The sequence below is a fragment of the Lissotriton vulgaris genome, chromosome 9 (genome assembly GCF_964263255.1).
Source record: "Lissotriton vulgaris chromosome 9, aLisVul1.2, whole genome shotgun sequence".
NCBI classification, from domain to species: domain Eukaryota; kingdom Metazoa; phylum Chordata; class Amphibia; order Caudata; family Salamandridae; genus Lissotriton; species Lissotriton vulgaris.
The window spans coordinates 940,436,339-940,448,598 of NC_141697.1; the positions used below are offsets into that span (position 1 = coordinate 940,436,339).

General features: G+C 44.5%; 1 protein-coding gene across 1 annotated transcript in view; it reads right to left on the reverse strand.

Moving 5' to 3' along the window:
- Positions 1 to 12,260, reverse strand: part of LOC147692577 (cadherin-related family member 4-like) — a 422,868-nt gene that overhangs the window by 351,936 nt on the left and 58,672 nt on the right. The window contains exons 2-3 of the mRNA XM_086938792.1: positions 3,164 to 3,354; positions 385 to 550 (exon numbers count right to left, since the gene is read on the reverse strand). Coding sequence (XP_086794918.1) covers positions 385 to 550; positions 3,164 to 3,354 — 357 coding nt within the window. The remainder of the gene's footprint in view (positions 1 to 384; positions 551 to 3,163; positions 3,355 to 12,260) is intronic.

A 12,260-nucleotide genomic window follows, 5' to 3' on the forward strand; every position in this document is an offset into this window, starting at 1 on the left:
TTGCAATATGCTTATCATGTACTGCAGGGGGTACTTTATTCCTTATAATACATGGTCACACCATTACCTTTTCCACAAACTACTTAAATCCTTGGTGCATAGTTCTTTCATATGAAAAAGAGAGCATGTTTGCAAACATGAAGGATAAAGATAGAATATCTAGTGCAAAATTAAACACATCAAAAAAGCTGTTAGATATTTGTGTGCGCTATGTTCTTTTTTTTTAGATGTGTGTTGATGGTTTCACTTTTAAAATGTGTATCAAACATATATATTGAGGACGTCTGTGAATAGATCACCCAATTAATGCTGGATTTCAAATGGAGGGTCAAGGCATTGTCAGGAGGTTAACCCATTCCCGCCCTTCCCTTCTTCGAGCCTCACCTGTGCTTGTAAATTTCTCCTCACACTGCGGTGGCTCATTGACATCAGTGACTTGTACAGTAAGTAGTCCCTGTATTAGGACCCCTGTTCCGCAGGTTGCTATGATGTTAAGCTGGTATTGATTTACCAATTCGAAGTCCAGGGCTGTGGTACTGCTAAGCGTGATCTGGAACAAATAAAAATGTCAGTAAACCAAATAACAATACAATGCTTCATTTAACATTGGAGATCAGACCTCCATTTTTTTTAGCATTTGTGAAATGTTCCAAATGTATGTGCCATTCACCAAGTGTTCCATCCCCAAAGTTGTAGTTGTAACATTTTCCTTTTTTGATATATACCCATATTGATGAAGTGTTTATTGTTGAAACCCCTAGGCTCCCTACTAAAAATCTAGTAAGCAAGCAAAACCATTTACTCCTCTACACATCCACTTGTCATCACATCTTTATGGCGAAGAGCTATGTGTCTGTGTCCCTAGCCCCTGTGGCCGCTGACAAAGATAATACTCAACCCCCCTGTAGAGTGAGCTCACATCATGAGAAACCTCTTTATATCAGTTACACTTCCCCCTACTCATACGGTTTTATTGGTGACAGCCTGTAGGGCTATGCCCTCCCTGGACTGGATAACTCTAAAAGCATCTGATTCTTTAAAAAAAAAAATAGAAATACCTGCAGGCGTAGATGTAAGACTTACAACACAAAGAGATTTCCAACTTTTACCTTTTTCACAAAAGCCTCCATTACATCATTATATCCAGGTAAAACTCCGATGTGCATAGCCTGGGGTTTACAATTCCATTCCACAATCATTTTTCTCATATTTCTTCCCATGGAAATGTGTTTTCCTTTGATGACCTTCCTTTCCATACAACCATGCAAAAGTGTCAGCAGTGCAAGATGTATCCCATACTGCTTTAGCAGCTTGTACCGGGTTCATTTATATGCAAGTTTAAAGGTATGGATAAGTGTGGGCATTGCATCACTAATGTTTGTGACTATACACAAAGCTAATACTTTGTGGTTGTGCACGGTATGTGCATTGCCCGCTCCCTAAACTGGCCAATAACAGCCATTCTCTAGGCCATTCATAACAAAAGTAAACATATTTGCGCCTTTCCATGAAACAGAACCATGTGCCACTCCAGACCAAAGGGATAGGTTTTCCATCTGCCAGATTTCTGATATAATAATTTCAAGTACCATTAAAACACCTAACGCGTCATTACATTGGGTAAGGGCGACCATTGTTATTTAAAGCAATTGTGAAAAGCAGTATGAAGCAATGCAAAACACATTATTAATATTAGTTACATTGTAATAATCATATGAAGGCGTTACCTATCAATGCCCGTCTATTATGTGAAACAAATGTAGATGTTATGGATTTGAAATCCTGGATGTAGTTTCCGAACCACATCCAATATTGAGGTAATGTATACTTGCAAGCAGTACGTCAAGCTAGCGGCTGTTTCTTTGTGAGAGGAAGTTACCCCCTGTCCGCTGCGGGCAGCCTCCAGCCAGGAAAAATGGAGGGGGTGTCCACCTCTGCTGCCGATTGGCAGCATAGAGGAATGGAGGAGCAAGATGGACCCTCCAAAGTACGCATGTCAGTTTGGCCACTCTCTTGAGCCGGTCAAAGTGGCATGCGCACTTTGCAGCTCTCCTCTCAGCTTTTTTTAGACAGCTGGGTGGAGACCAAGCACAGACCTAAAGGGCCTGAGGGAACATCCAGCCAGGGCGCTCTATCCAACCCTTGTGCTGCTTTCATGCTGGTGAGAGTGGCGCCAGGATTGGTTAGTGGAGTTTCCTGGAGGCAGGAGCCCGCTGAGCTGGTAGTAGGAGAGACAGAGGAGGAAAGAGGACGTGCAGCACGCAAGGTAAGTGACTTTATTTTTCATTATTTGCCACTCACCATGCCTGCATACACGCACCCACCCACCCACAACTTAGTTGCCCACCCCATTGGTGCAAATACTTGCTAGCCGCCACTGCATCAAGCGTATATATATATATATATATGTACGCGGAGCGAAACGCGTCAGGGAGGGCACTTGCTCTTTCATTTTGCTAAAAAATAAATATGCACTGCTGCACCTTACTTATCGTGATGGCTTGGTGATTTAACATCAAATATTCAGCTTGTGGAGTTGAGGTCTGCGCCCATTTGGACTGCTACCAGAAGCAGTGGGGATCCTGTTTGTTCATAAATATATATATATATATATATATATATATATATATATATATATATATATATATATATATATATATATATATATATATATATATATATATATATATATATATATATATATATATATATAATATCAGTTCAGCAAGCCCTCTGAATGGCCATTAAATGTAGGAACCAAAGACTCTCACAAACAAAATGAAACACTATTTTGGCAGAACTGAAGTAAAACACAAAGGTAAGGCAATGTTAGTACTACTATTACAACTACTACTACTGTTAATACTTCTACTGATAGTGATATAGTGATTGCTATGATTATTATTAAGGCAAAAGCTTAAAACACTTCTAGGTAAGAACTCTTCTAATCCTAGTTATTTGAATTAATACTGGGTTTGTATCAACTGTTCTTGACCTTTATTTATACTCTTGAAGTTTCTCTGTCAATGTTTTTCTGTCTTTCTCTTCCTCCTTCTTTCTCCATTTCCTGCCTTTCTCCCTTACTCTGGGTCAACGTCTGATGCTGAAAAATAAGTCCTTGTCCCCATACACTGGCACAAATTAAGCACTGCTCTTGACTCACCTGTACAGCAAACACCTCAAGTCCTGCCTTATTCACTGCAGGAGGATTGAAGTATGTGCAGGCGGGTGTAACACCATTGATGGTGACTGTGGGATTGGCGATGACGCAGTTCTGAAGGGAGAAGTTGATAACTTCTGTGCCTGGGCCGCTGTTCTCTGCAACTCTGACAGTGCCGGGGAGACCAACGAATACTACATAGGAAAAAGAGACATGAAACTGAATGAGAATCCATTGCATTTGATATTACATAGACCTCTTTATAGCTTATCTGGAGGTTTACATTAGCATAGCTTCTTGCACCTGCCAGCCTAAATATTTTGAGATATTCTGGGTCCATGAACGAGGTACATGTTCTGCCCTTCCCCCAAACACTTGTTGTGGGGTAATTGACGAGACTGGTGTAGGAGGGCACTCTGGATGGCAGGTAAGTTGTAAATGACAGAAAATGAGAGTGGTGGTGGTCACTCACTGATACTGCATTCAACAGCTATCCAGCTCACACAAAAGTATGTCCCCACAGTCAAAGTCGGTGGTGCTTTAAACCAGGCTTCTCCAAAGAGTAGCTCGAGAGCTACTGGTTGCTCTCCAACTACCTGTGAGTATCTCTCCTGTGTGCAGCCCAGCATACTAAAATTTAGAAGATGTTGCTTGGTTGAATTAATATGTGCATACCACAATTGAAAAGTGTGTATTTGAGGTAAAAATCGGTGTATTTTCAAAACCCATATTTCAAAAATATACTTATTTAAAGCTGATATTTGAATGATAAATCATGGAGCTTTGGGAGACCTATTACTAACGTTATTCCCTCTGTGCTTGGGGGCATTGCAGCTGTTGTATATTACTCTTGAAGAGGTATTCCAAACCAATGAAGCCTTTTTTACATTATTGCTAGCAATCCGCAACCGAGGTGCTCACGGCTGGTAATCTAAAAACTTACTAAACGGGTTGTACATCTGGCCCTTACTTTTTTATAAATTAAACACTGAATAAACTAATCTGTCAAAGTAACAGAAGCTTTTTTTCCCAGTGTTTGACCCTCCTGCCTAATAGCAGTTCCAGGCACTGACTGATCAGCAGAAGACGGGTTAGGCATGCTCAGAAAGCCCTGCATCTGCTTCTGCATTCTCCTTCATACCGTACTCAAGCGAGCTCCATGGGACCCTTCCTCTGCTGTAGTTCACTGGTACTGCTGCATACTGCACTCCACCTTCTGGAACAGAATGCAGCAGGCTCAGATGATGAGCTTCCCTCTGTACCACTTCAGGATTGCCTTCCTGCATATGCCCTGGCCTTCTTGCTTATGCACTGTGGCTCCTCCACCCCACGTCAGACAATCAAGGTGGCAACCCCAGTCTCCTGCCTCTATGCTGGGGAACACGAACTGTCTAGCTCACAATAATGTGCCTTAGCCTCCACATTTCTCTCCGGTATCCAATTGCGCACAATTTCTTCAGACCCCTCAAGCCTAGAACCCACCACACAAACAGCTCTCCTCGACCAACATAGCATGTGCATCAATACACCCTAAATCTTTGCCACTGCCACTGAATTTAAGCCAGTCTGGCTGGTGAGGGGTAATACTCTGACCGGAAACAAGGAAACTTGTTTCCGGTCCAGGGAGGACCTGACTTGGCAGTTCGGGCTGGACTGTTCCCTTGAGGCACAGGGTCAAGACTGATTTGGATATGGCTGGGTCTAAATTGTGATGGCATGGTGAGCAAAAGAACAATGGATTTAACCTAGACTTCTTGACTGAGGGTGAATGTATGATTAATTCAGCATTCCATCCATTAATTGTTTGTATAACACTTTTTGCACTAAGTGGAATAGGTATGCCCAGATGTGGGTCCCTTTCTCACTGTACCACTAGATTCAAGCTAGCCTGGTTGATGAGGGGTACTATCCCAAAACCGGTCCCAGGATGCTATTTCCGGAATAGGGAGCACCTGGCGTGGCAGTTCAGGCTGGACTGTTCCATGAGGAACAAGGTAAAAACTGATTTGAATTTGGCTTGTCTAAACTGGGGTGGCATGGTGAGCAAAAGAACTATGAATTTAACCCAGATCTGTTGAATGGGGGTGAATGTATGATTCATTCAGCATTCCGTCCATCATTTGTTGGCGTAACGCTGGTGGTGTATTCCAGCAGAAAACATGACTGGGTTCTGCCTTCGCTTCAAGAGTTAACACTTTAACTGTTGCACTTTCTTTCCCATTTGATGGTAACTACTCTCCTAGTGGGGACATAAAGTGCTGATTGGTATAGGTGCCAACCTGTGTAGCAATGGGATAGCAAGCCTGCATGTGAAACTAAGGTCAGTGTGGTGCAATGGAGATGTGTGGCGCGTTTGAGAGGGCTCCTCAGTTCAGTCTAGTCTTCTCAACCAGTGCATATGAGTGTCTCCACGTGGTCTACGAAACTCTGACTATGCAAAAATGTGGTAATAATTCACTAAACATTATTCGGTCTGATTACACCATAAAAGTGTGAAAACATTGTACAGAACATCCATTAGACAAAACTCTTCAAATAACAGTGTTAAAGCATCAGAAAACTGTGACCCACAAAACTAAATAGTCAATGTAGACATAAAAACAGTTAGAAAAGTAGGATTAAAATATCACATAAAAGCGATAGCCCTGTGCTTGATGGCGTGTTCAATGTAAACAGCAGTTGAAAAGCAAATCTTGGTAAAGGAAAATGTTTGCAAAAAAGTGAAGGCCACTCAACAGTAGTATATATTCGCCTCCTACAAGATGGGTAACCTGTAGGAAGGTGGATACCTGACTATGGTTACCCCAGATGTTTTGCTTAGTGTTTAGCTGGTTTTCGACTTAGTTGGCCTGGGATCCTGCTAATCAGGGCCTCAGGCTATCTGCTCTCTCTTTAAAATGGACTCCATGTCACCTAGGTACATCTCCAATTGGATACTGGGTCACCTTATGAGCCCCTGTACAGTGTACTATAGGTACCCAGGGCATAGGTGCATCCAAGGCCTACCAGGGGCTGCAGCATGTATTATGCCACCCCTGGCTGGCCACCCAAATTGACACAACTGGCTGATCACTCAGCTGGGGCAAGGTGGTGTAATCACCCTTTGCTTTAGATATAGTATACCTATATCTAACCTTATATCTAGACACATATACACCTATAAGTCACTCCTATGGCAGGCCTTAACAATCCTGGAGGCAGAGTGCTTGGTTTTATGTGAGATGGTGCTCTAGCATGAGCTGATCCTGTCTGCAGCGTTCGGAACCATGTCCTTATAGCTGTTCTTGGATATTGCCATACCATATACTCTTAAGTGCATTATGAACCTCGCGGTTAAATGCTAACTCTGGTTTGGCTTTATCAAAACATGTCGAGTAACGTGTCATACGATTTGGAATACTTCCCCCTCACCAGTTCTGGTGACGGGGGTAGCATTACACCCTTCTAGAGGGAGAAGACATGTTGTTCTTACTATTCCCGGTTAAAGTTAACCAGAGCCTCAGCATCACAAAATGGATGCTGCTGCCACAGACACAAGTCTGACCTCCTGCTGCTGGGAGTCCTTCCAGTGAGGGAGGCTTGGACAATAGGTTTCCTGCCTTGGGAGGTGCTAGCACCACCCCAGACAGGCTTTTGTGTATTGGGGCAGGGAGGGCCTAAGAATTGAGACACTGCCTGGGGCACACAAGGTGTCCCATGCATGGTCCAGTTCAAACCGGTGCTGGTGCACTCCAGCCCCAGCTCTGGCACGAAACTGGACAAAGGGAAAGGGGTGTAACCACCCCCTTCCCTGGTCCCACCCATAGGAGGGACCTAGCAGGTAATCCAGCCCATAGATTTGGTATATAGGTAGAAGCTGAGTCCCAAGACTTTAGATTAATCCTGATTGAAACTCTGAAACAAAACTCTGGACCTTCGACGATCTACTTTGCAAGAAGACGACTGAAGAATCTCCCTTGTGGTCAAGGAGTGACCACCCTGCACAAGCAGGCACCATCCAGCGATCAACGGCTTGGTTTGTCTCCGCCTCCCGCTGGAGCCCGAGCACAGAGCCTGACAAGAACCAGACTTCCAGACATCCAACAGCTTGATCCACAGTCCCAGCAAAGCTGAGACCCGTGGAGGCGACGAGAGACGTGGGACCGGTTATCTTGAAAAGTCTGCGACCTGCAGCACCCGAGGCCTCCTTGAAGCTGTGCATTGGGGATTGAGAAGCCCCAGCCCCGAGCAGCAATTGCATCAAAGATCTGCCCTGCACCCTCCACCAGTTCTGCGTGGGGCTCTTTTGCATTTTCCTGCTTGACGCGTCTACCCGGTCACTTGCCCGTTGGCTAGTGGCCATCTTGGCAATGAATCTTTGAATTTACACTGCTGGTCTGGTTGCTCCAGACTGGCCCTTGCTTCCCTCAAAAGAAGCAGCCCCTCAGATCTTGCTAGTCTGAGTAAGAAGCCAACTTTGTTTCCTACATGGGTTGCCTTTGCCAAGGCTTGCTGACTTCAATCCTGAAGCCGATACGGCTGACAGCGAGAGCCTTTGTGGGACAGTCCGTGCCTGACTCCTGGTTGTCGTCGACACCTCCTGGTCCACGTGGCTGTAGAGACAAGCTTCCCATGAGCACCTGATTGCTTTGCGACATCGCCTGGTTTCTTCCTGGTCACTGGCTAGTGACCCAGACTCTGTCCCCTCTGCTTTCAGGTCCTCTTCATCTTCGATCCACCCTTTGATCCATCCGGACACTTCTCTCCTGGCCGCCTACAGCATCTTTTCTCCAGGCTCCATAGGATTCGACTACGAAACCAGGCACACTTCGACACCTATGCACCCGCTTCCTGTGGGTGAGGTAACACGAGTACTTCGTTGCTCCTGTGGGTATCAACTATCCAACTGTCTAGGTTTCAAGTAACTTTCACTGAGTCCAGTCAGAAGTACCCTAAAATAACTAGTTTGTAACTTGTACGTTCCCATTCATTCTCTACGGTAACATGCGTGTGTGATTAGACACTGCATACGCCTCCTGTGGGTATCCTGCTTCCTAACTCTTGGTAGCTCAGTGTAGCCCCAGTGATTCCCTAGGCCCTAGGCCTATTCACTTTCCATGTAGTGATCCTTATACCACTATTTTAGTATATGGTTTAGCGTGCCCCTAGGGCCCTACTGTATTTTGTGCAACTTATTGTATTTTAATTGAATATCTTGTATTGTGCTTGTGCCTCTGACCTCATAAAGAGTTCAGAGGGTTTGTCTAGTAATAAATAACATATATATTTTATATATATCCTGTGTGGTGTCCTTTTATTTGGTATTAAAGGGGTTACATATGGTAAAACAGCTGGCTTCACATGCCCTCTTGAGTTTAGCCTAAGACTGCTTTGTCCATGCTACCCCTAGGATAGCTGGTCTATAAGGTTGACTTTACAACCATCACCATAAGGGTTGTTTGGACTGGTGCAAGGTGCTCACTAGAATAGTGAACATCATATACCAGGCCAACTTCTCACATAACCGATATAATTTCCTCAGTAAATAATACAGTTTGCAAAAAAACATAAAATGCATCGAGCTTAAAGCTGAGCGGTCATCACAAGGACACACGGACAAATAGAGAAGTAGGAGCTCTAAACCAGAAATGCTCTCCGCATTCTCTCCTCCAGGCACCCGTCTGAAAAAGTATTCGTCACGGCGGTGGGAGCACTGGCTGACATACTACTAGGAGAGATAAACAGATACTCCCGACCGATACTAAGGCAAATGTTTTGAATGTACTTTATGTTGGAAATACTCAGGCATCGGTCTAATTTTAAGCCATCAGAAAGGATAGCCCTGTTAAATGATGTCTGGCTCTTTGGCCAAATACTGAGCCATAAGAGGGGTGGTTGCATCTTAATAAGGTCATCAATGTACCCAATCCCTGCTAAATGGCAAATGAAAGGGTTGGTACTCTTTGGGACAGCCAATAGCCTCTTGATAAAATCACTGTCTATTGACTCGAAGACCCCCTGTTCACTAATACACCACAACCCGGCCCTATAGGAAGCAACAGCAGAGCACTTAGCTTTTTTACATGGCTGTGAGTTCCCTAATAGATTTCTACCCTAATCTACAGGCAAAATGCAGACGAGCTTCAATTGATTTTCAGAAGGCTATATAACAGAAAGTAGGGACAATGCCTATTTTGTTGGCATTGACAACGAAAGTACTGCTGTACATCTTCTTTGTCCCATAGACCATTATATGTGCTTTGGGATGGCTGACCCTTAAGTCTAGACTGGTCATGAACTCAGGCAGTGGTTGATGTATGCTGGTCCATGATTGTGCAGGGCTTTGTAGGATTAGATCAGCATCTTGAATTGACCTCTCTTGTGAATGGGGAGCCAGTGGAAATTCTTGAGGTGGGGGTGATGTGGGTCCATGTGGGAGGTCGAAGGCTGCTGAGAGGTTGAGGAGGATCAGAGTGGCTGTTTCTCCCCGGTCTAGTTGGTTTCTGATGTCATTGGTGGCTACGATCAGGGCGATTTTGGTGCTGTGGTTTGTACGGAATCCGGATTGGGATGGGTCCAGAAGATTGTTGTTCTCAAGGTAATCTGTGAGTTGGTTGTTGACAGCTTTTTTGAGGACTTTGGCAGGGAAGGGGAGCAGAGAGCTGGGCAGGTAGTTATGTGCGCTCGTTTGGGTTGGCGGACAGTTTCTTGAGGCAGGGATTGACTTCAATGTGCTTCCATTCTTCTGGGAAGGTTGCTTAGGTAATGGATAAATTGAATATGGCGGTGAGCTCATTGCCGGTGGTTCCGCTTCTGAGGTTGACCATGTGGTTGAGACAGTCGTTCATTGGTGCTCCTGAGTGGACATAGTGCATAAAGGCAGCTGTGCTCTGTGTGGTGAGCTAGAACTATGCAGTGATCCAGTGGTCGAAGTTTGTGTCTGCAGGAGCGAGGAGTTTGAGGATGTCGGAGGCAGTGGTTTGGAGGTTGAAGTGTTTGTAAATGGTGGAGATCTTGTCATGGAAGAAGTCCACCAGGATGTCGCTCAACAGGGGTGTGGGATTTAATAAAATATCTACTTGTCCAAGGGACAGGTTGCTTCATAAATCTACTTGTCCTGTAACAAAATCCACTTGTCCCTTTGGTGCCATGTAGTGTGGTGACAAATTATGGCAGCAATCTCATTATATGACAGCTCTGATATAGCCTCTCTGATTATGCCAGGGCTCATACCATAGTAGAGTTTGAATACTTGCAATCCCCTTATGTTGTCACATTTCTGCAGATCTACATACTGGGGCTGAAGGTAGTGGTAAGCAATAGTGCCAGGGTTTGAATGCCCAGTTGAGTCTGTGCAAACCTACTAACTTGCATGTTTTAAGGATTTTCAACAACTCTTCTCTAATCTGTTCCCATACTGAGAAATGTTGGTAATTTACTCCTGACAATGGCAGACATAAACCTTCTTCCAGAGTTGGGAAAAAAGTGGTTGGAGGGAAAGTGAACTTGCATACACTCATATTTTTACATGAAAAAATCTACACATGCATATTTGCTCATGCTAAAATGCAGTTCACATATTTTCTAGCACTATTGTCCTAGTTCTGTAAATTCTTGGGAATTCAAGAAAACTGTATAGCTGTACTTAATGAAAGGACATACACCATGGGTGCACTTTTGAGACTTTCTTTAATAATTGGGCCCCTAATTTGGTCTGGCGTTGACTGTGACCTTTTGAGTTTATTCAAATTCGGTCATTCTGGAAGCATTATACATAGCCTCATATTGCTGAACTTTGATAACGTGTGTACACATTTTTATACTAGAACCACTGTTAGTAGTGCAGTCAGAGCATACAACATTTACTTAGAGCACTCACCCAAATAATAAAGGTTTACAATTAATGAACCATAAATACAAGTTTAAACAGCATTAACATATGGACAAAAATAGTACCTTAACTGCAGACAGTGCCCTTCCCTGATCCATAATGTGGTAATGCAAACTGGCATCCAAAGGGTTTGTGCTGCAGGGGGTTGGGCCTACTTGTCCCAAGGACAAAATACACATGAAAACTTGTTGCCTTGACCCCAAACAATATGTCCTGGGCGTTGGGCTATAGAAATTCCACATCCCTGGAGCCGCTCAGTTCTTGGGAAGGAGTAATAATGTTTTCAGTTGCTGAGGGATTGGAAAACTCTTTGACAAGGCAGAAGAGTTCTTTGCTGTGGCTAGGGCTGGCTTTGATGTGATCAGCTAGGGCGTTCTTTTTTGTCGCTTTCAGGAGTTGGTGGTAGTGGTTGAGTGATATCTTGAAGGTGGTGCAGTTCGTGGACTCCTTGCTGGTGCGCCATTTCCTTTCTAGTTGTTTGCTGTTGCGTTTCGTGGCTCTCAGTTTCAAGGTGTACCAACTGGCATGTTTGGTGGAACTCCTGAGTTTGGTAGGTTTGATGGGAGGACTGTCGGCGCAGTCGGTGATCCAGGCGGTGAAGTTCTTGACAGCCTGATTGAGTTTTGGTTATGGTGTCAGGGTGGGAGGTGTTGAGGACACTGTTCCATTGGTTTTCGAATACTCTGTTCCAGCTGCAGTGAGATGTGCTGGGCAGCTTGGTGGCGTTTCTGGGGGCTCCTGTGATGGTGAAGTGGAAGATTGAGTGGTCTGTCCAGGTGAGCTTGTGACATGGCTCTACTTTACTCTGTCACTGGATGTGAAGATAGGGTCGAGTGTTTGTCCTGCATTGTGTGTGGGGCTGGTGACTAGTTGGGAGAGGCAGATGTTCATGCTTTCGAGGAGGCTGGCTGTGTTGGCATCGTTCAGGTCGTTGAGGTGGAAATTGAGGTCTCTGAGGAAGATGTAATGCTCAGTTTCGATGACTTGTAGTGCAATGAATTCGGGGATGGCGACGCATAAGCTGGGGCGTGGTCATGGAAGTCTGTAGGTGAGTGTGCTTTTGACTGTTTTTGTCATCTGTGTGGAGTTGGAAGTTGAGGTGTTACCTGATCAGGCTGGTGTCATCTACGGCAGTGGTGCAGTGGATGGTTTCTTTGTGGATGATGATGATTTCAGCTCCATGTTTGTTGATGCATTCCAGGTGTGCAAGTGCACCAGATACCAAGCCTG